The sequence below is a fragment of the Drosophila hydei genome, unplaced genomic scaffold (assembly GCF_003285905.1).
Source record: "Drosophila hydei strain 15085-1641.00,03,60 unplaced genomic scaffold, DhydRS2 tig00008119-arrow-pilon, whole genome shotgun sequence".
Lineage (NCBI taxonomy): Eukaryota > Metazoa > Arthropoda > Insecta > Diptera > Drosophilidae > Drosophila > Drosophila hydei.
In genome coordinates this window covers 878,390-903,752 of record NW_022045830.1, presented here as the reverse complement: position 1 = coordinate 903,752, position 25,363 = coordinate 878,390, and the positions used below count along the sequence as shown (strand labels likewise).

General features: G+C 36.3%; 2 protein-coding genes across 2 annotated transcripts; both read right to left on the bottom strand.

Annotated features, from left to right (window-relative positions):
- Positions 1–148: 148 nt before the first annotated feature.
- On the bottom strand, positions 149–23,775 carry LOC111596543 (E3 ubiquitin-protein ligase RNF181 homolog). The gene is made up of 5 exons (XM_023310819.2): positions 23,722–23,775; positions 18,515–18,532; positions 462–776; positions 368–400; positions 149–297 (listed from the first exon to the last, which is right to left on the bottom strand). The coding sequence occupies exons 3-5, from the start codon at positions 768–770 to the stop codon at positions 196–198; spliced, it is 444 nt and encodes a 147-aa protein (XP_023166587.2). The 5' UTR covers positions 771–776; positions 18,515–18,532; positions 23,722–23,775; the 3' UTR covers positions 149–195.
- Positions 1,978–23,771, bottom strand: LOC111596534 (serine/threonine-protein kinase OSR1). Its single transcript, XM_023310807.2, has 3 exons — positions 23,722–23,771; positions 18,515–18,532; positions 1,978–4,642 (listed from the first exon to the last, which is right to left on the bottom strand). The coding sequence occupies exon 3, from the start codon at positions 4,110–4,112 to the stop codon at positions 2,427–2,429; it is 1,686 nt and encodes a 561-aa protein (XP_023166575.1). The 5' UTR covers positions 4,113–4,642; positions 18,515–18,532; positions 23,722–23,771; the 3' UTR covers positions 1,978–2,426.
- Positions 23,776–25,363: the final 1,588 nt, after the last annotated feature.

The window sequence follows — 25,363 nt, the reverse complement described above, 5'->3', positions numbered from 1 at the left end:
AACTGAGGAACAAAACAGCGCTGGAAAGAGATAACTCGTGTGTGACGGAAACTATTTGTTTCTTTGTAACTTGCCTTTTTTCTTATTTAAAAAACTGTTTAAATGTGAAAGTTTATTTTTATTGCATTTTACACGACACCGAATTCAAACCAAAACCATTGAAAAAATATAAAAAAAATATGTGTTTCGTTTCTCTTAGCCAAACATGGAGTCCATTAAATTTTCTTGGCGCAGACGTCGATTGCCCTCGTCCTGCTGGAAACGTCGCAGCTCCTCGTAGACCTCATCATCCGTTTCCTATGGGAAATTTTTATTTGAGTTTATGTTGCCAACTTTTATTTTACGAATGTCTATAAAAAATACTTACAAAGATATAACGGCAAATTGGACAAGAATTGGCCTGAAGAGGTGCGTACATAAGTGAATTTATATGATGTTTGTAAATATATTATATATATTACCTTCTTTAACCATAGCATAATGCACTCCTCGTGGAATTCGTGTTTGCATGGCAAAACTTTAAATTTGGCGCCTTCTTTGGCCGGTTCCTTGCACACGGAGCACTCGAAATCCTCCTTGACCTCGTCGGCTGCAATTTCATGGATCGGCAGCGCGTCTATAGCCCTTTTAGATGCCTCCGGCACCTCGATTTCCATATCGATGCCATTCATTATGGCCAGCACCTGCAGACGTCGGTAGTTTCGCTCGAAATCGTTGGCCCCCTCCGGCCCGGTGGGCTCATGTCCCAGCTCATCGAAATAGTCGGCCATAGTGCCCTGCAAGGTGTATCAGAATTTTGAAATATATGCACAATCTGAGCTGAATAAAACCCTTTTTTGAACTGGGTTCGTAGAGCCAAATGCCACTTTATTATTTATATCAATGTCAAATTAAATCGTATACAATTTCTCTCATTCAATGTAAGTACAATAAGTTATAGACAATACATATACATATAGATGTATATAGAGTTGTCACTGATCTGCGCCTATGGCTTAGTATTTAGTAGCACTAGGAATATTTAAGAGGTCTTTGCATTTAAAATGTGTTTTAAGAGCTAGATTTGTAGTTTAAAAGTATTCTCCACTAGTCTAAAATTACAGGCAATACTGGCATATCGGGAGCGCTACAGACTCTATAGTTCCTGTTTTTTTTTTTTGTTTTATTTTTCTTCTTTTACTGTATTTTTAGAAAAGGTCTTGAGCTGATGGTAAATATATGTGAAAAATTTATTATAAATGAATTAAAAATAAAATAAATTTTTTAATTTATATAGAAAAAAATTTACTAAATCGTAAATGGAAATATAAAATGTAATCGAAAACATTTTCTTATTTTAAATATATTTTTTATTTTCATAAGAAATTTAGTATTTTTAAAAATATAAAATATATATTTTTATTAGAAAATAAAATGTAAAAAATAAAATAAATAAATTAATTTTAATTTCTTTTTTTTTGTAATTTTTAGTTCAAAAATAATCAAATTCCCAATTATTTTAAAATATATCTTTATTTGCCAATATATTTGAAAAAATCCCTTTGAAAGAAAAAACACAAAATCAATTTGTTGTTCTCATCATATCTTTTCATAATTTTTTTCGTATTTTTTTGTTTTGTTTTTACTATAAGTATGTGGTTTAATATTCATTATAATTATAGTATATATATATATATGTAGGTTTTACTGTACTTCATGAACAATTAAATACAATCTTTAGCAGACAAAATATTACTAACGCTAATGGGTAATTGTTTAGCTGTTTACGACACAACTGTACTTCATCGAACGAACTTAAAGATTTAACGGGTTAAAAGGGGGAAGGGCAAAAAAAAACAAAACTTGGGCTTAAACTAGAGAATAAATTAAAAGTGGCCCGCGAATCGGGTTTAAATAGTAGCCACTACAAACGTACATATATTATATATATATATAAGTACATATATATATATATATATATATATATGATTTTGTAGGGATTGTAATATATATTATATATATATAAACTTTCTATATATGCAGAAACAATAACGAATAAGTACACGATTTTCGATTTAGCTTGGATGCTGCGACTAACTACGGCAGGTATTTCTCTTCTTTTTACTCGGGAGGTAGGACTGCGAAGGGGGTCTATGAAGTAATTACAATGCGCAGAGCGAGATAGAGATAGATAAAAAGATAGTGTTAAAAAGAGGGAGATAGCGACGAAGTGGAAGAGAGTGAGCGAGAGAGAGACAGATAGTATGATATAGGCAAATATAATTTCTATAGTAAACGAACGGCTTGCGTTTTTTTTGCGATCTATAACTAGCATTAGCATTTACAGTTATAGTCTAGTTTCTAGTCTATATAGCTAAAAGCGGCGCAGGCAACATAACGGTAAGTGACCGTGGGGGAGGATATTAAGGTGGATATGTGACCGTATCCTAGTCCGTTATAGATATCTGCGCATAGCCCACAAGGGAACGTTCGTCGGGCGTCTCGCCCGGCTGAACGCCCGAGCTCAGCTGGAACGTTATTGTCTTCATCGTCTCGCATTGGGCAATCAGCTGATCCAGATGCACGGCCATCGGTTGTGTATCCAATGCATCCACCAGGCCCGCATCCACCAATTCCGTTGCAATACCCTCCGCCGTATCCTTGCCCACGGCGAACTCAAAGCGTATATCGTGCAGCTCGCGCCGCAGATTGCGCATGCGCAACACCAGATTCACGGGTGGCGCCTCGCCAGCCGCTTCGCTGGGCAGTGGCATTTGGGCTACACCAGCCGCCAGCTCCTGGGTGGCAGCTGCTGTTGCAGCATTAGCAGAAGCAGGTGCAGATCCAGGTGCAGGTGCAGTGCCACCTGGCGTCATTGTAGTCGAGGATAGGCTGCGTGTTATTTCGGGTGTTGTCTCATCCCGATCGCTGTCCGAGGAATCGGCACGTTCGAGTCGATTGATGGGACGATCCTCGGACTCGGAATCGGATGAGGGATGCTTGCGTCCGCCAGTGCCGCTGGCATTGTCCTCCTCCTCACTGGACCACACCCACTCGCCGGTGACCGTTCGATGCAAACGCCCAGATGCGCCCGGCTGACGTTTAGCTGCCTTGTGGACGCGCGTCTCCATGCTGGGGCCGGATTGGAGCAGGGTTTGTGTTAGATATTTACGATCCTTGGCCTTCTTGAAGAAGGCGTGCTTGAGCAGCTCGCTGGCAGTCGGACGTTTCGATGGCTCCTTTTGCAGGCACTCAACGATCATTTTACGGAATGTCTTGCCATAGGCCTTATACTGATCCTTATCCTCGGCGCCCGTATCCAGTGTGGGCGGTTCATTCTGCAGCGTCAGCATCAGGACCTTCATCGGTGGATATTTGTGATAGGGCGCCGTGCCCGTTGCCATCTCAATGGCCGTAATGCCAAACGACCAGATGTCCGCCTTGAAGTCATAGCCATGATCCTGTTCCATCACCTCCGGTGCCATCCAACAAGGTGTGCCCACGAATGTGTGACGCACCTTCTGCCGGGACAGATCTCGGCCAGTGGCCAACCAAGCGCTAACCCCGAAGTCAGCAATTTGTATGGTGCCATCGTCGCCGATGAGTATGTTGCCCGCCTTGATGTCCCGATGGATCTGTCCGTTCGAGTGGAAATACTCCAGACCCTTGAGCACCTCCTTGAGCACTGTGGCAATGGTTGCCTCATCGAAGACGCCCTGCTTGCAATTGGCCGTGCGCATCTTGTGTTTAATGATGTCCAGCAATGAGCCGCCCTCGAGCAGGCGCAGGACCAACCACAGCTCCTCACGCACCACAAACGATGTGTGATAGGTGACGACATTCTCGTGATTGCACGAGGACATCGCCTGTATCTCCTTGAGCAGCTCATCCATTGAGGTATTCCATTTCTCCAGATTGATGCGCTTGATGGCGCACTTCTCGTTCTTCGGTATGCAGTAGGCGCCATGCACCACCGCCGTGGCGCCCACGCCAATGACATCCCTCAGCTCGTAGTCGTCCTTGGAATTGGGCCAGGGCTGTTTCTCCGGCGCCGTAACGCCCAAGCCGGCTGCTGCAGCTGCAGCTGCTGCTGCAACATTATTGCTGGACAGCGTGGCAGGTATGGAAGTCATGCTCTTAACGGCGTGCGGGGGCGGTGTACCGGGACGCTTGTTGCGATTGAGTTGCTGTTGCTGCAAGAATGCCGGCTGGCTCTGTGAACGTTGCGCTTGACGTTTCGGTTGCTTGGCTATAACAGCAACTCCTGATTTGATTAGCTTCTGTCTCTGCTGCTCCCGCTGCTCCTGTTGCTCCTGCTGCTGCTGCTGCTGTTGGCCAAACTCTGTGTCCTGTTGCCTGTAGTAGCTTTTGCTGTCACTGCGACACGCTATGGCGCTTAACTGTTGCACGTTGTAGCTGCCCGAACTGGTGCTCTGTCTCAGGTGATGTGTATTTGTCGTCTCCGCCGGCTGCTGCTGCTCCGACTCCTCCTGCTGCTGTTGCTCCCTCTTGCCAAAGCAGTCAAAGATACGATTTTTTTCTACGTTTGAATCTTCAGTTACTTTGTTACAATTGTTATTGTTGTTGTTGTTGTTGTTGCTAATGTAGTTACAATCGTTGTTGTTGCTGTTGTTATTGTTGTTGTTGGCGAAGTTTGCAACTTCTGCAATAGAGCAAAAGAGAGTTACGTATAATAGTAGAGCGCCTCAGTCACAATAAATATAAGGGAAAAGCACAAAACGAAGCAGTTTAAGTTAAAGTAAATGTGTGTACATCAATACATCAGCTGATTGATTGACGGATAAATCTAGTAGGCATAACAAGGCCTTGAAAGGGTTTTTATTTGAAATCCACAGAAGTGTGGAAAGTAGATGAAAAGGGATACATCAAAACATCAGCTGATTGATTGATTGACTAATAGATTTAGCAAGCATAAGGTGGCCTTGATATCGCCTGTGGCAAGAAGTAAAAAAACATACATAAGCTGATTGATTGAAACTGATTGAATCGGATTGATAAATCAATGTATAGACTTCAAACATCATATAAATATGTTTTTAAGTTGAAAGCTTTGAAATTCATGCACAAGTGTCGAAAACAGTGTTGGAAAACTACAATTTTTTAAGCTATACATCGTCTGATTGATTGAGCAAATATTTTGAATCACCCAAAATAAGCTCTCAAAATTATTTTTTTCTTAATTTAATTTACGTAGTCGTGTGAAAAATAAGTAAGGAATACATCAATACCTCAAAAATTTGTTTGATAAACTAATGAATTTATTAATGACTGAACAACTAACACTATCACACTATATATCTCAAATTTATCTTTACTGATTTTTATTTTAAATTCTGTTAAAACCGACAATTTATAAGATATGTTTGATTAACAGACAGGCAAATAAAATAATATCAAAATGTAGTCTGTTTTATTAGGTATAAGCATAAGCCTATAACAATATTTAAAGTGAAACAGAAGTGGAAAAATATTAATTCCAATGAAAAGTGTTTTCGTTCTTATTCCCATTGAATCGTAACAGAAAGTAAGCATTTAATAACTAAACTTTTCAATAAAAGTTAATTGAAAATGCTCAAAACTTAGACAGTTTATCAAATATTAAAAAATGAGTAATTTCCATTACTAAACGCTTTACTGCGCCCACTGTGCGAACTTTTACAACTACAGCTGAGCGGCGCATTGAATTCTTTTTGGGTATAATTAAAGCGGCTGAGAGGGCTTTACTTGCACTCGCACCCGTTCATAAAGTAAACAAAATGTTTACGCCCAGCAGCACATGCCGACGACATAGACACACACACACACGCATATAGCTGAGAAGACCTGCTGCCCTCCTAATGACTGATAAATAGAGTAAAGGCAAAAATTTTTCCACAACCAGGCGAGCTGATAAGCGTTGTGTATATTTTGAATTTTTATGAATCAACTGCAGTTAAGTAAGAGCGTGTTTATAATGCTAGACGCTGACTGTACAACAGTAGCGGCAAATATAGTGTGTACTGCGAGTTCTCTCTTTATTATTCAATCTCTCGTTGGCTTGGTGTGTCTCTCTCTCCCTGTCTGTTTCACTGATCCGCAGTAGCATAAAAATTGACGCTCGGCGCAATCAGTTTGGACTGTGCGGAGGTGTGCGAGGGACCAATGACCGCATTCAGTTATTTTTAGATCACCACAACAACAACAAGGCGTAGAAAGTGCAATTAAGTATTCAGTTAACTGCTTATATTAAACATGGTACAATTGCTTGAAAGTGTTTTGCTCTCTCTCGCTCTTGTTGTTACAGCTGTTTGTGCAGTTATAGCTTCAATCACAGTTAGCTAAAAGGGAACAGGGGTGCTTCAGTACACGAAATAATTTTTTTTAGCATAGGGAGTGGACGGTGGGTCGGTATGATAGGCTAACATCTAACAAAAATAATAATAACAATAAAAGTACTTTTATCAAGGGCGCGTCGTCATGTGGCTTAGGTTGAGAATGTCAAACATTCCGGCTCCAATTGGAGCAAACGGAAACCAAATACAACAAGCCATTTGCCGAATTTCGCAATAATGAGAAAGGCAAATAAAATGCTCGAAAGCAATAAAAACAATATGTTTACACAACAAACAGTGGAGCAGAAGTTAAGGGTGCTCTCGCACAGGAAATATATTTCTGTTTTCTTAAGAAAAAGAAAACACTTGAGCAAAGGTATTGACGCCTATATATGCATGCTAATTTAAGCGAAATCTTACGAAAAAGAAGAACTTTTTAAAATAGCCACTAGACAAAACAAAATAAAAATAAAATCGAAAAACCCACAGCAAACGTTGCCAGGCGCCGCTAACTAAAATTCACAATGAATCAATATTAAAATCACACGTTAGCCAAGCAACTGAGGGGGAGGGTATGGGGGCGGGGTATCGCAGGGTATACCGCTCACACGATCATGTGAAAATGATAAGCAGCGTGTTTTGTCACACGACCGCAAAGGAAATTGTCTCGATAGGCGATCACAAGAGTTCAATTAGTTTCGATTAAGGCCCTGCATTTCGCATTTTTATTGATTTCACGCAAAAGAAATCAAAACAATTTACGCAAAACTATGATGATTTCTTCATTGCTATGGTAATTACATTTTGCAGTAGATGCCCCTTATATTTCTCTCTCTCTCTCTCTGTCTGTCCCATACACTCGATGGACGATCGACGTTGGCAGCAAAACGCACGCGCGCGTTTTTTTTCTCGTTCGTTCTTTCGGTTCGCTTTGCTTTACGCTTTGGGTATCGCTTCGCTCGACGCGATATCGACGCGTTTGAATTCAACGCCGCACAACAACTGAGCGTATGTTGGCGCAGCCCAAAGCGGAATAGCCCCAAACGCCAAAGCGTGGAAACGTCAGCGCCAACGTCAGCAGCAGCAGCAGTAGACAGCAACGGCAACAGCAACAACGCGTAACAAGTGTGTAAAGAGACGAGTGTGGAGGAAACAGGCAAAAAGAAAACAACAACAACGTACAATAGAACTACAAAAATAAATGTATTGAGCAAATATCAACAACAAGGCAACAGGCAGGGAGGCGGGTGGTTGGTTTGTTTTACAGTGCACTGAGAGCGTAAGAATGAGAGAGCTACGATACAGTGGCACAGTGGAACAATTGCCTCCAATTAGGAAAGAAAAAATAAATTTTAAAAATAAATAAAAATGTTTACAAAAAATTAAATACAGCTTTAAGTTGGCCGTACAAATTTGATAAATATCAATATTTTATATAACAATAATTTTTATATACACGAAACATATGATTATTATTGTTTAGTTTTTTTTTTGTATTATTTTTTTTGGTGCTTCTTTTGTATCAACATGAATATGCATTAAATTCCAATTGAAATTTATTGTAGCGCATTTATAATTCGTATATATATAAAGATGTTCCATTTGGTTTGCGGCTTGTATCTTTTCTATATATTGTACTAGATTTTTATCAACGCAACAGCAACAACAACAATATCAAAAACAACAACATTTTTATAACAAACGAATACAATTAGCAACAGTAGAGCTCCAAAAAGTGGAGCATAGAGGAGAGACAATATATTCACATAGCTATAACCCACAATAACCTCCATTCCCTTGATATACACTCACATATACATATAGATATACATACATGCATAGAGCTCTCTGTAAATACGTTTTGTATCTACGTAGAAAGAACCGTCATGGAAAATTCGTGAATCGCATTGCTGGTTGGCTAATGATTTAGTTTCCATGTCTCTAGCATATGGCATAGACGCATTTCTCTGACGTTCGCTAAAATTGTACTATATACATTTATAAATATATATATATCTATATGAATTATCTTTATCCACATGTATTTAGTCAAAAATTTTCGACACAAGGAGCTAAATGCTGTGCAGTTTTATGCGCCATCATCGACTTACATATAAAAATAAAAATTCGCACGAAAAAAATATTTCTCATTTCACTGCGTGCGTTTATTTATAGAGGAGTTCACTTCGTGGTTTTGCATATCATTTCCAATGCAATGCGCGCTAGGAGGAAGGGGAATGGGGGTACTGTGGAACGGTAAAGGTGATCGTGATTGGCTAGCTGACAATTGCTTTCAGTGTGTGTGCAGTGTGCGTGCCTGATGGTGGTGTGCGTGTATGTGTATGTGTGCGTATGTGCTTCTGTGGCTGCGGCGTCAACACATTTTGCGTTTATTGCACTTTGCATTCGCAAATATGTATTTATGAGATTTCTATTTTTAGACCAGGCATTTTTCCGTACGATCTTTATAATTTCAATATTGACACATTAATAAGCTGCGCTCTGAGCGCTGTGCTTGAACTCTTTGTGGGTATTTTACTACGAACAATTTGTATTTACTTGATCTATATGCAAATATTATGCATAGCCATTGTAAGAAGTCGTAGTTTTATTTTAATTGAGGTGTTTATCTAGAGATAGATAATTGCGATCACAAGCACCGATAATGATGTTATATGACATGTGTATGCTTATAGTCTATATTTTTATTAAAAGCGTCTAGTATAAGGATTCCAATTCTTGTTCTGGGCTTAAGATTGAATTTTTTATCTTATATATATATATATGTATCTCACATATACTTTTAACATATATTTTAATTTTAAAACAATTTATTATTATTTTGAATATTTAAAATATTTTGTCTTTTGCATATTAAATAATAAATATCTGTTTATATAAATTTGCTGATCTATATATAAGCATAGTTGCTGACATTTCAAGTTTTCAGCGCTTAGTATGAAGATAAATTGATAGTTTGTATTGCATTCTCTCAACATTTTGATGATAAATTATCTACAAGCTGAAACTGAAAATATCAGACAAATCTTAATATTTATTTTGGCTGCTTCTAAAAATATAAACAAACTTGAGGGATATTGTCTAAGTCGTTCAGCGTTTAGAACAAGATTTAAAAACAAAACTTAAAATGACCTCAAAAATTGGCATAAACAACTAAATATAGTTTGTATACTAAATATATAGATATATATGTATTTGTATATCAAATGTATTATTTCTGTAGAATTCTAGTTGAGCTTGCCACCTTATATGACAATGCAACATGAAAGATCTGGAAGTTATGCACAAGTATGGAAATTGTTGTTGACAAATATGCTCGCTTACACAGCAAGTCGAGTATATTGGTTTCTGTTTGAGAAACTTAAAACTTCGTAAGTCTAGAAACAACACAATAGTAATTTGCAAAAAAACCTTTTTAAAGGTTTAATTGGAACGTGCTCGAATCAAATGCAGTCGGTTACGTCCTCATATACATCATTAAATAAATATCTTATATAGTTGTGCTCGATAAAATAATAGTGCAGCACTGAACAAAACATAAACCCAATGAAAAGGTTTTTTTCCGTGAATTTAAAAATTAAATAAAATTCGATTTATATGAGAAATTAGCCTAGTGTTATTGAGCTGAGCGCGAGCATTAGAAAGTTGGTTACACACTGCTATATGAATGAAGCTTTAGCTTGAACGCGTTTAATTAAGCTGCAAGCGAGTATGAGGTAGTTGACGAGACTCTCATAAATGAATATGAAACTGTCAAATTGTGAACGAGTATTAGGCAGTCAGTTATGCTTCGTGGCAATGTTGTTGTTTTTTTTTACTTTTTTTACAATTTGTTGACTCATTTATTGTTTTATGAATTTGAATTATAAAATGAAAAAAATGTTATATTGATTTTGGAAGCAAAAAAAAAAAAAACAAATTAAATTAATATAAATAAAAAACATACTTTATACAATGAAAAATTATTTTTAATAAATTAAAAATATTTAAAAATAATTATTTTTAAATATATTTAATATTATTTTTTATAAAAATGGTTTAACTTTAATAAATTTAATTTTTATATACATTAATTATTTTCAATAAATCAAAAATTTGTTTTTAGTAAATTAAATGAAAAATAAACAACACATTTTCACTAAATCACAATAAATTGAGTATTTGCATTTGATCAAACTTTGCCTGGCTTACAAATGATAAATTGCGCGAAGTTGTTTTATTTCATCAGAGATAAATATTTAAATAGTTGCATTTAATTTTTATAAATGGTTTTTTGTTAGTCACATAGCATACTTGAAATGTGTGCGTTTCTTTATAAAAATGTGATATATATATAATATATGATTTATTTATTTAAATATGAAATATAAATAATATTTATTTTTCACCCACTTTGCCTGAGGCAGATCATATTTAAGAACTGCATTTTGACAGCTTTCGATCACGATTTTTGTCCGTTTTTTTTGTTGTTTTTGGTTTAGAATTTTTGTGGCACTTGTTTGGGCTGAGACTTGAGCCTAACTGCGCCGTGTGGCACTTGAGATGGCTGTTGAAAGCGATCTGATACGATCGGCGATTGATATGGAGGCCGCAATCGCAGTCGCGTGCAATTTGAAAGCAACAAAAAAATCGCATTCGCAGCGCTCGATCAGTCGGTCGATCGGACGCTTGGTCGGTTGGTCGGTCTGTCTGTCGCTCCTCCAGCGCGAAAATCACAAATTCGACTGAACTTCACAAATCGTTGTAATCAAACATTTTAAATGAACATTTCGTTAAGCAATAAACAACAATAAAAAATTAAATGAGCGCTACAAATGGCGGAACACGACGGCAGCGTCGATTGCGACGAATTCCACAAAAAAATAAGTACTCTAGTCGTCAGTGAACGACTAGAAAATACCCTGAATCATGTGTCGAACAACTGTTTTTACACATCTAAATTCGAAAGTGCAAAGTCTGTTTGTGGCTTAGCACAACCCATATAACAAATAGCCAAAGAAAGCCTCCAAAACTTAGAACATCTGCTCTGAAAATTTTAACCGATCTCATCAAAATCAAGCTAAGCCCTTCAGTTCTCTATAGACATACGCATACAGAGTTTGACGAAGTGGGCTAGACTGGACGGTTTATTTGAATCAATAATATAAACATATAGAAACTTATATGGTCTGGTCTAGACCACGCCTACTTCCAGTCCTATTGCCTACGTTTGAACCAAAACATTACACCCTATCTACTCTTATTTGATGGGTTCAGGGTATAACAAAAAAAGTGCGAACTTTTTACCGCCTACATTGGGCATACGTAGGTGTGTGTGCGTATGTATATACATGTGTGTGTGTGTGCGCGCATATGTGTGTGTTCATACGCTTCTTTGTAGTGGTTAGCTACTCGCATTTCGTCTGATTCCGATGGGATTCAACGACTACTACAGGCACAAGTTTTCAGGCATAGGTATCAGTGGGTGGATTTACTAGCAGCTTTATTGGTTAAGACAACTGTCAAAATTTTAATTCCTTGACTTTTTTGCATTGATTGAAAATTTAAATTAATTAATTTTGATTTATTGGCACTTTATCTATGTGCCCCATTCTTGTGGGCGGTACTTTTGAATTTGTGCAGGGACTTTACAATGAAGAAGTTTTTATTTTTCATGGAAAACCTTTTAGATATACTTCATACTTTAGTTAGGTATCATCTAAATATATTTCTAATTTGGTTATGTCATTTGAGTTAAAGTCAACTTTGATATTCATTAAAATCACATTTTATTATCAATAATATCTAACTTTATGTTTAACAAAATTTATCACTTTTAGTTAATAACTATTTTTGAATTTTTTTTTTATTTTATTTTTTAAATTTGCAACAATATATTATAAAAACTAAGGCTAAAGCAGCTCATAGAAATGATCTGAAATTGTATTCATTAATCCAACTTTTCACAATAATATAAGCCAAGCTTTAAGCTTTTTTGAAGTTAAGTTAAGTTAAGGAGTTAAAAGCAATCAACTTCCATATTTATTATTAGTTATCAAAAATAACTTCAAAACAAAAAGCCAAAGTATAATAACTCAGATTTACGAAATTGTGCGTCACAGATTGCATAATACTTAATAATTCTTAAGAGGCATTCTGTAGTAACTTCACTGCCTAATTTTGGGGTTGTAGTTTCAAAGCATTGCACGCTACAGAATTTTCCGATAGGCATATAGAATATATAGTATGTTCATTAAAATAGTAGTTCTTATTTTTGTTGATATAACGAAGTATTAGACTCAGAAACATATATAAAATATAACACATAAAGTTAAACTAACATTAAATAATTTTATTTACAGCTCTAAGTAGTCACTACTATTTTTATTTCCTTCTCAAGCTCTGAAGTACACATGATCCTAAGTTTCCAGCAAAAAAACAACTTAATAAAAAATATGTTAATAAAAATATTCGTTGCAAAATATTGTGTGCTTAGTCCTACTACTATATTCACAGCTGTATAAATATCTTTGGGTAAATCAATAGAGCAGTTTGACATAAACTAATTTTTTATTTCTTATTTTCCACTCCATCAGTAGACGTGGTTATATAAATCTTGGACAATCGTTAGAATGGATCGACAGTCATTTTACTTCGCATAGTGATAGAACTGTCTTTCACCTGTCGCTTACAGAGAAATCTTTTCAATAGACAATTTCTAGTTTACTTTTAAATAGTTAAGATCTTTGTGCAACCCTCGCCTAAATACGTTTTCATTTTTGTATTTGCTCAAGAATTAGCAACTATTTTGTGGTACTTTTTCTAAGTTGCGTAGTTATTATTAGTTAAAACAATTTGCATGGTGCCTAAAATATATTTTTAAATTCATTCGCTTGCTTTCCCCTCCCAGTGTTTTTTCTTCAGTTTTTAAGTATACCCATTAACATATAGAGCTATATAAGCATTCTCCTATATATACATATATATTTATTGCCTTAAATGTGCGAAATTTAAACAAACGGATTGACAACAGTAATACAGATTCTGTTTCTATAGCGAACTTTATTTTATGCTTACCCGCAACACGAGTCAAGTGATCAAAATTTGCGTCAAATTTAGCACTTGCGAGGAGAAAACATGTTAACAACGTGTGCTCTCGAGCGTAACCGACTGCGTAATACTTGTTCAGGGTGAAAAAATAATTGCTGTTTGGTATATTTTTGGATTGGACATGAATGAAATATAAAGGAAATATCAGTAGTGCTACAGCGATTAACCAAGTCCTTATGAGGCGTATATATATGAAAATTCTGGAGTTAGCTCTACTGAAATTACAGCATTTTTGCCATTCGACATGTCTTCAATGAGCTTCGCTATATATCTCGAAATGACTGGCATCCTTCATTGAAATAGCCATGAAAAACCTATATACTCTTTATATTTCCTGACAGCACATATAAGCATTTCAATACACAAACAATTATCGTCTCATTTTATAGCACGTGTGTAGGCGGGGTCAAAAATTGTTGCAAATGTCTGCAAGGTTTTAGTGGCCTTCTCTCTTTCTCTTTCGCCCTCCCGCTCTATCTCTTAAATATCTATTTTATGCATATCATTAACGGGGCATTAACACACTGTAAACCGCCTCAGCACGGAAACTATGAATGACCGCGGCGAAACGAGCCGATTTCAATGTGAATGAATGACATATATATAATAGTACAACCAACAAGTATCCAACTAAAACAAATGGAACTACAGATGTGTATATATACAGGCGCCAAGGTATTTTCTATAGTATATATATATATCTTTAGATCTTTTCTGTTTAGCTTTGCTGTTCTGAACAGGGTATTTGGATTTCAACATGAAATGTGGAACTCAAAGAAGATGTTATATGTGCGATATATGTAGGTTGGATCAGTATGTGAGGTATTATAAGATTTGTCTGTATTTTAAGTTAGACCTAAGCTCTTAGTTACGTGAAGGTTGAATTACTAGACCATAGCTACAATTATGTAAATCCCATAATATCCAGGGTATATTATCTTAAACATACTAAATCTTCTAAGTAGTTCGGGCTTGTCAGCCTTGTCTGAAACTTTAGACATAGAGAGTACGTTTAATAAATTATAAATATGCCTCGAGTGTCAGTTCGTGTTTATGTGAAACATGTTTCATTTGTTCAGTTCAATTTGGCTTTGGCAATATTATGAAGCATTTTGGCCAAGGCAAGGACAAGCGTCTATTGCTCTCTGGAAAGGTGTGCAAAACATTGCAATTTAGCAAAAAGCATTTTGATATATACTATAGAATATATACATAAATATATATATATATATTTATTTATGATGAATGTGATCCAACTGCGCTGCGTTGAGTAATAACGAGGTTATTGTAGTTGAATGAACTCTCAATGTAGACGGAAGTTACGTATAATTATATGGCTATTAGGTGCAAATACTCATGAGACACAAGTAAAATCTTTAGTGCTCGTTGAATGCCAGCTTGAAGCATGAGAAAATAAATTTACATACAGCAAATTAACATTTACCAATAAAAAACCTAAAGTACTAAGATTGTTAGCAAATTGAGTAATTAAGCTTTAGAGATAACGCTGAATGCTTTATACAAATGGGGTTTTGAATCACTTATGATCCACTTTTTAGCAGGGATAATTTGATATCTGAAAAGTCTGTGCGGATCTCTAATATAGAACAAGTTTATGTACGTAACATTGTCAACTATATTGTCTGCTAAGAAGGATTGTCAGAAGGGACAGGAAGAGGAGGAGAGACAGAAGCAGACTGAGAGCAATAGAGAGAGAGTGAGAGAAAAGTAAAGAGATAGAGAGGCAGTGAGATGCTGACATAGAGAGAGACAGAGAGAAAGCAGGATAAAGACAGATAGACAGACATAGGTAGATTGGTCTCCTAAGAGAGATATAGAGTGAGAGAGATAAAGATAGAGAGCGAAAAAGGGAGAAGAGATTTGTCTGTAACGAGAGATATAGTGAGAAAAAAGAGAGAGAGAGAGAAAGAAAAAGAGAACGAGAGCGAGAGAAGGCACAGAGTGAGATATATAAAGTTGAAGGAAGAAAAAGAAGGATTGTAGGGGAAAGCAGGCTCAATAAATTCCAAAGACTGTAGCTCGGTCAGAATGGGACATCCAAGAGATTTCCAAGGGGTGACGTTGTCGTATGATGAGAGAATGTCAAATATAATAAAAAAATGTGGGGTTTCCCATTGGAATTTCCCAAAAATGTATTAAATATGATTATGATATAGTCTGAATCTTAACTTGTGTTATTTCATTATTCTATATTTTATACTAATATATTAATATTTCTGTTAAATAATGAAAATTATTTAAGACTATATTTAGTAATAATAATCAAGCTGAGCTGATTATTCTTATATTAATATTTTCACCTCAATATATGCATAAAATTCCAATTTGATTATCAAGTCTTCTGATAAATATTTCTGTAGCAAGCAACAAGTCGATAACACCCTTTTGCTGTGTTCAGTTACAGGATATTTGAAGTATATAAATTATAAATTTCTATCGCTTGACTAATCTCCTCTCATGCCACTCAGTGCTTATATAATTTATTCCCCCAGCAGGAATTTCAGCCAGCTGACCTTGTCGCAAATCCCTCGAATATTATATATTCTATATACTCAAATGGAAAAGAATAATGCAAAAAACACTTCAGGCCGAGTCACGTACACTTTTTTTTTTTAGCGATTTTCAGATGCGCACGACATTTTCCTCAATATGCAAATAATGATTAAACAAAACAAAACAAAACACAATAAAAAAAGCAAAGCAACAAGTAAAATATTTGCGCGCTTGATGACAATGACTAAAAATAGCTCCCCAACAATTGAAATGTCGTTCCATATGAAGCCCCAACTGGCTTTGTACTTATTGTTGTTGTTGTTTTTCTCTTTATTGTTGCTAAATTTAAAACTCGGCAAGTGAGTGGGCAACCGGGTAACCATCGACCAGGAAACTTGCAGCAGCCATTCAAAGCAAAAGCAGCTAATCTGGCAGCTTAATACTCGCTCAAATAATTATAGAAATGCAAATTTGTCTAATTAAAGTGTCGAAATTGTGAAAGCTTAATTTTCTTTTAGTTGTGCCAAGCCCACAGGAATCATGTGCATATATAATTCTTGACTAATCTATAGACAAGCTCAGCAGCAACCCAGTTGACTTCAATAACTTCAGTCATATAAACTTGATAATTTTATCTGATATTCCTGCACACGAATATTCCAAGTCTTTAGCTTCCAAAAATATATGGATAGATACAAATTTATATATATACAAAGAAAATCCTGTTCAGACACATTTAAACATGAGTAAATATCTCAAGTTTCAAGACACTTCATACAGAGAGAGACAGGGACGCAGTGACAGATGGACGATATACTAGACATAACTCACAACTAATATACTCTTTAGTAGTTTGTGAACGAGTATAAGCAATGCGAACAGAATGTCAATAAAGCGCTGTGCGAATGTATTTCAGGGATTGACCCTGCAGACATGGAAATCTACAGGTCCAGAACAACTGTAGTAATAACAACAACAACAACAGCAACAACAACACACACAAGTTCAAAGTCAAAACTTAATGCGAAATGTCAGTGGAAAAAAATTGGGGCGCCCACAAATTGAGCGAGATAAAGATGAAAGATGATGACGATGACGATGATGATGATGATGATGATGTGTATGTTGATAATGATAATGTGGATAATGTTGATCATTAGCTGGGTCGATCATTATGTCAATTTCTAGTTGTTTTTGTTGTTTTTTTTTCTGCTTGGCCAAGCATGCAAACGACTTAAAACTAGGGAGGCGGGGCAGCATGGCAAAAATTTAATTAAAATTGGCGCACTTGAAGTAGTCGATAGATATATGTATATATGGATATATAAATATGCGAATATTTACAGTGAAAATTCAAATGAACGAACATTTAAGCTGGTACAGAAGCTGATATACCCTATATATAAGGTTAAAAATGTGGGTATATCTGATCAGATGTAGTAAATGAAGCTGATCAAATGGGCAATTGGGTAGATACAGCCGTCGTTCTGATAAGATATTTAATGTACTCTATTTTGATAATACAGCAAATAGAACAGTTATTTCATGTAACTACCATAGATATAATATGAACGTATTCTCTATATCAGATTTTTCTAGGGTTGAGTTCTTATAGATAATCAATTTTAAGCTAACTGATGAAGAAATTAATTATTTTTTAAAAGATTAATATCTATATCGGTCTTCTATATATCTATATCTTGATCTATGTCTATATCTATATCTATATCTATATCTATATCTATATCTATATCTATATCTATATCTATATCTATATCTATATCTATATCTATATCTATATCTATATCTAAATCTATATCTTGATCTATGTCTTTATATTTATATCTATCTACATCTATGTTTATATCTTCCACAGAGCATCCCAAGTTGTTTTCAATGACTTCACTAGTTAATCTTTCATTATAGATTTCTTATATAATCTTAAATCCAAAGAGTTTCAATCTAATATTTAAACATCAATTTCAAATTATTAGAGACTCGCTCGCTTGAATAATAAATCTCTAATTGGGGAATTGCAAAAGTAAATGTCTCAGTCCTCATGGAGCCTCTACTGTAGTTGTTGATATTTCTAAATGACTGGCACAGTGAGCACTAAAAGTGTACGCCTGACCAAATGGCCACACACAATTTCCGCGTGTTTACATGCTGTCAATTACGTGAACCACCGACAGCCCGACCGACCGCCCGCCCACCTGCTCCACAGCCATTTGTGCGGCTGCTCCCCTTCGGGATGATTTCCAATTTAATCACGATTTTAGATTACAATTTAGATTCGCTATTTGTAAATTGTAAATTGCAATTAGTTTAATTAATGCATTTCGTCTACGCATTGAGTTGAGCAAAGCGCGTCTGCCTCGAAATCATTTCAATGCCGATGACTAATGCCATCGAACACGAACCCTCTATTTCTATAATCCAAATATAAATATAAATATATATATATATATATTTATATATATATATTCGATTCGAGTGGGCAGGTTATGTGATTAGTGATGTTGCGAAATGTTTCTTCATATATATTTTTATATATATTTATAATTTATTGAAAAACTTACCAACTTGTCCTGTAGAATCTGAAAGTAGAATATAAAATATGATAAATTTATATATGTTTAATTTATTCCATGTATTTTTTAATATATATAAGCACAATTATTATATAGAGTATAACAAAAAATTGTCGAAATTATAGTCAAAAACCGTTTCAATTTTTTTTTTAATCTGCTGAGTATTTTTAGTAAACAAGCCTATAGCAGTACTTATAAGAGATCTGTTCTTGTGAAGCCATGTTGTTGCCTTATGTGTACTGATGCCGAAGAGTTCGACTGTTTTGAATATTCAGTTATTTTATATGCATTCTGATATCATACACATTTCTTCAATTGTTATTCGAAATCTGTTTAATTTGATTTATTCAAATTATGCAATTGAATATTTTTAATATCAACTAAAATATCTTAAATATCATATTAAATTTATAAAATATCTCAATTGTTTTTATGTATCCCACACTCTCTCACTTAGCCCGCCTGATATACCCTGTGCCCAGCTCTTACAGGGTATGCATTTAAATCAACTTTCGTTTAACAGGCGCCACTCAAAATGCATTTGACATGCATCAATTGCTACGAAAATCTTTCTATCAAATCTCATCCGTCGCACCTGTTGCCACAAATTGTTTTTCGGCCCGTAGCGCGGCTACAGCGAAACGAATTTTCAATCAACCATTTGTCAAGTGCGCAGCGGCAGCAAATTTAAGAGCTAGCGAGCTGCTTAAACAAATAACAGTTAATAATTGAACACTTGCGCGCCTAAGATCTGTTGGAAATGTTTGTTTTCAATTGTTGATTTGTTAGCAGCAGCCACAAAAATACCGTTTAAAGATAATTTGGTTAAAATATATTCAAATGACGTCTTAAGCCCAAACAGTTGATGTCGTATGAAGCCACGGAAAAGAGTATAAAGTTTCTGTAAGAGATAAGACCTGGTCTGTGCGACTGATAAAATATATATGAATAGTGGATTAGCTAAAAGAGCCAAGTTCGTTCTGCCGGCCACAACAATAACTTGCTCTCTTTACTCAAAAACTGAAAGACTTTAGATCTTTTATGCATTCACTGAAAATTTCAGTCAGAATCGAAGTATAGTAACAAATGGTTGGGCAGTGTTCAGGGTCAGATACTGCCGCCATTTGCCAGGTTTGCTTCTAACCTTCTTCTTCTTCGCTCGCATGTTAGTTGAGTTATTCAACAAACCTATAGAAACTCTTTTCAAAGGCCTGGTCAAACCTAAATTACATTGTTGAACAAGAATATTTTTTGTGCAACTGAAACGAACCAAAATTATCATATAGAAAAATACTATCGTTAAATATAATCTCATTTATTGATTTCTAATTAGCCAATGGGGATGAAAAAGTATTTCAATAAGGGTCGAACATGGTGGAACACATTTATGGTTCAATTAACTCAAATAGCTATGTCAATTTGGGTTTGACAACTTAGAAAATCCATTTGTAATAGTTTGATTTGACTTTTGATATGATAGAAACTAGCCCCAAAGCTGGTGCGTATCATTACATGAACCTACTCAGCTTTTGCTGTGATCAATTGGATCAAGTTACCGAAACTGCGGTAGGTGGAAATTTATAGTAGAATGACATAAAAGCACAGAGCTGTCTTCTAAAATTAAACTAATTACTAATAAACATGATAAATATATTTTTATTTTAAGTTAAAGTTTTTTTTTTTTTTTTTTAAAGATTGTAAATCGATGCTTCATGTATTGTCTATCAATGATTTATGATATATATATTATTCTTATCAGGTTCTAATTGGATATGTTTATGTTTAAATATAAGGCTAAGGCACATTTCGTTGGTCAACAAGAGTTTTCCAACGTTTTCAGAAAAGCAAAGCTCTTAGACCTCTAAGAGCTACAGGTATACAGAAAAAAAAAAACATTTTTATAAAATAAAAAAAAAACAAGTGTAAACTGATGGGAAATGCTCGACTATCAGATACTTAATCAAAATGTAAATTAGTACTTTTTCTAGTATTTTTCTCTAATATTTTTTTCTAGTATTTTTGTAAGCACCAAAGACGAACGCTCTCTAGTTGAATTGAGTTTAGCTGAAATAATGGAAATCTGTATTCAATACTTAACTGAGTATCACTAATTGAATAGTTTTAAAATAAAAAAGCCAAGTCTAAATATTGACGTCGATAGGTGTGATGAGATCGAAAGATAATGATAAATTTGTATTGCTTAAGCTATATGTTCTTGTCTGCACTATACATAACAAGTCTCTGAACTGACTGAAGACTTCACAAGTCACTCTGCTTCATAAAATATAAACTGCTGCCTGTGCGACATGTCAATGTCTATCTTTTAATGTTAAGTTTTAAAGTACATCAAGTTTCGCAAATGTGGCTTAAGTACGATCAAAATTTCTATAACATTGATAGACAGGCATGTTAGGTAATTGCATGTGTCTGCTATATAGTGCTCAATAAACTATGATAGACACTGGCTATACGCACTTGACTTTTAGTTTTCAGTTAATTGTTGGGAATTTGAGATATTTTTGTGTGCTCTGTGGACACGTAGCTGAGCAGTTGCTTGACAGCTGCAGGCTTAAGCATGTGTCATAAATTATCAACTTTTATGCTCAACACGCTGCATATTAAAAATGCTTAAAACAATAATAACAACAAATAGGCGAAGGCAAAAAGCAATCAGCAAATAAACATTCACATACGATGGGGCGGTGTGGCATGGCACCGTACGGCACGGCACGTGCTGCTGTAAAATCCATTAAAATATGAATTTTGTGACTACAACAACAGCAATGAATAGCCAACAATGGCAGAGGAGGAAAAACAGAGCGTATTAAATATGAAATCTTTGTGGATGGCCAAATGACATGCAGGACAAACAAATTGCGCATAAATTTATGACCCAACTCACTCGGACTACAACAAATAAATAAATTTTCCAAATAACATATGAATGATACACTCAATGGGTGGCGAGACGTCATGCAAATACCTGCACAGGTAATTGCAATTAGCAGGAGAGAGAGTTTCAGTCTAAATATTTGAATGGAAATTGAGTTTCCAGATATTAAAACAAATACAAATAGCATCCTAAGTAAAAAAAACTGTTGCATAGAGCTTTAGAAATATTACCTAGCCATGAGTTAGGCTCTGAATAAGAAGAAGATCTGAATAGAACCACGTTTGCTATAAAACTATGATACATTCGAATATTAATTAAGATATATATGGATTTAAGAGTATTTCCAAGATTCTTCTACAGTTGTAGATATGCAAAGATTTCCATCGAGTATATATTAAGCATATATATATCCTGTATATGAGGAATATATATCAAGTATACGTATATTTATAACAAAAGCCAATATACCCCTTTTCACTTCGCGGACGAGTAAGAAATACTGTTTAACTTAAAAAATACCACTCTAAAATTAAATTTGCTATTTTAAAAATATTCAAAACATTTAAATCTATAAACTGTATTCAAAATACCTCATAGATAATAAAAATTTCAAATAAAAATCTAAAATTTTCAAGACCAAAGAAAATTTCTAAAAACCGCCAATTAAATAATCTCAACCAATAAAATTTTCTCTATCTAATATAGAGCATTGACTAGTCACATTAGCTCAGTTCAAATAATTTCCTATATAATTTGGGGGATTTTCACATTGGCGGCTCGTAATCACACAGTCGAAACGCTTATCAGTTGCATGATGCAGCCCTGCAGGGCTACTGCAATAGCTTTCAGATTGAGCTGTTGCATTTATTTGTATTTTTTATTATTGGCGCCCTTTAATCAATGGCAATGGCAATGGCAACGAGCGTGTGTGTTCGGAGCGTGACCAAAGTACAATGGACCGCGACGAGTGCAATAAACAATAACAAGTCGAAAATTTAAGTGCAACAAATCAATCAACAGCAAAGCAGGCGACAGTTTAAGAGAGAAACAGAGAGAGAGAAAGGAAGCAGCACGTGGTGACAGCGCGGCGTCAGTCACATGAGCAAATACAACAAGTACAACAACAGCAGCCACAACAACTATCGGCAGAGCAGGCGGCATCTCAAGCATAATTGCGTCTGCGGATGCGACTAATTGTAACTGCAAATGCAAATTGGCAGCCAATAGAAATTCGGAGGTGGCGCACGCTTAAGACATGTATATAAGTGTGCGTGTGTGTATGTGTGTTGAGAAGGGGGTGGTTTGTGGAGTCGCGTTGATCGATTGAATTAGCGGGCTGTGCTCAAATCACAACGGAATGAAGAAACAGGAGAGCAACAACTACTGAGGCGCGTGGCAATGTGTGAAATAGCAAAAGAACAGAGAGATAGAGTGTGATAAGGGAAGGGGGTATGGGGCTTGACATTTCAGTTTAAGTATGGCCAAGTTCACAATTGTTTGCAATTAACCTTCAAATATTAGTGTGAGAAAATTAACCTTAGTGACGAATTAAGGCACAAAGCAAAACATGAAGAACAAGAACAACAACAACGATGCGCACTACGACACAATGCAAGCAATAAAAACCATAATACGCTAAATTTGTTATTGCATAATGAACGTAACAAGCGCATTCTCTTTCTCGCATACACGTTCTGGTTCGCTATAAGTGCAAATGCAAATTTCAATCGCGCGGGAACAGGGCAGTGAACAGCTGAGCGGCACAGCTGCAGCACTGGAGGCAGCACCCACAAGTCGCAATCGTTGGTGAAATGCATGGAAAGCAAAATGCGACTAATTGAAACTAGTTGTCGGCCTGTGGCTGTAACGTAACGTCGTCCATTTGAAGTTCGTATCAATTAAGGAAATGCTGCAATTCAATCAATTGCTAATGCATGACTGTGCCTAAGCTGTAGGGACGCCACTGTTGTTGCTTTGCACGCGCGTTCCAATTCCAAATGACACGCATAACCTCACACAACTACAAGCGCATTCACTGAGTCACCCATGCAGTGCCGCTCCACAGTTTGGCTATGTGTGTGTCGCACTCTCCTTTATTTGCTCTCGCTCTTTCTCTCTGTCTCCCTATGACAACAAGCCGGTATTTCGTTTTCATATTATTACCGCAACGAATGAAAAGCTTAAAAAGCAAACTCAAATGAAATATGTACATATGCTAAAAACCGACAAACATACAAGAACCAGTTACTCAGATTCAAATAAGCAAGTAAAAACAGAGAGAAGAAAACAACAAAAAACCAACCTGTTTTCCCTTTGCTGCTCCGACAGCTGCACAGTCGGCAAAATCGATTAAAAACCAATAGGATTGTTCCACACACTGCAGCACAGGAGGACACCGCGTTTGCTCCTTTTCACCGAGATTGATAATTTTCTTACGAGTCCACTAAAATGCCACTGCACAGGGCACAGGGAACAGTAATTATACCGCAAGCTGAAAGTTCGGCGTGACGAATCACTTTTTATTTTGTTGTAGTTGTATTTCCGTTGTTGGTGTGTGTTTATCTGGCAAGGGGATTAGCGGAGTGTAGCTTGAGCAGTAGCAGAGCAGTCGTTTATCTTTGTGGTTTACTGCAATAATTCAGTGCACTCGTATTGTCGCAAGCTGTGTTTCTTAATTAATTAACTTTTTGCACTTTGCTACTTTGCTGACAAACGAAAATTGAAAGCAAATTTCAAAATGTCGTTCAGCAGCGGCACGAAATAAATACACAATAAATTTGTGTAGCGCGTTTCGTTTTCATTTTGTTGCGTCGTGTTACGCTGCGTTCTCTTGCTTACCATGTGTACCAACAACATGTGAGAGCGCTGCTTGAGCGAGAGAGCTAGTGTGAGAGAGTGGTTCAGCTTTCTGACAGCTTACAACACTACAGCTAAAAGCACTGGCTAGAGTAGGCGCGCATCTGAAATTTGAAAATGGTTTGGTAAAGAGAAAAATTTCAATTTCGGATTTTAAAGGGCTTAACAAAGAGAATATATGATTTTTATGCCACTTTAAGGTATATATACCAAATATGTTTATTTTTTTAAAAGTATTTTCATAATATTTATTAATATTTTGTATTTTAAGATTGTTATTTAGTTTTATATTGTCTGTAGGCATGGGCATGTTTTTCGACTTGTTCACATGTTTGTTTATGGGCTGTCTGGCGACAAGTTTCGTGAATGTGGCATGCCACTAATGCGTCAATCGAGCGCTGCTTTCGACTAGCCGCAAAAAGACCGAAATCCAATCAGTCAACGGCTTCCGATGACGGCCGACAAAAACCAATCAACTAAGTGTCCAGTGCCAAGAATTAGCATAAGAAAGCCCCGGCGAAATGCGCAAATGAAAAGCGTTTAGTTCCTAATGAAATTTTACACCCAAAGGGCGCTCGTTAAACGGCCACGTCAGCGGCCAGGCCCGACTAAACCAGACCAATTGGGCTTTCCCCCTGTTGCAAATGCCCTGCCACTTGTCTGGCAAGTTTGACTTAAGTGCAGTTTTACCGAGGCGCCTGTCTGGATACGCTTTTTGCATCGACCTCCCTCGCTCATCCCCCACTCGCTCCGCCTGCTCCACTCGTTGCTTGTTTGCCCGCTGTAAACGTTGGAGGAACGTGTTAACTGCAGGTGTTTGGCATTTGAGTTACGTGCGCATGCAACAAATTGCTGGCCCCACAATTCCGTTTACATTACCCAGTCGAACCAACCACCCACCCACGCATCCACGCACCCACTGTAATTAAACGTCAGCAGCTGAATGCGCGCTTCCACGGCTTATCCCCATGTTGTCTGCCAGTCCATTGCATATGCATCGCTGTGCTCGGCCAAATCGGCGCGTCTCATAATCCTCAAGTAATCTGAGGGATTACAGCAACAGGCAGTGGACAGTGGGCATTGGGCTA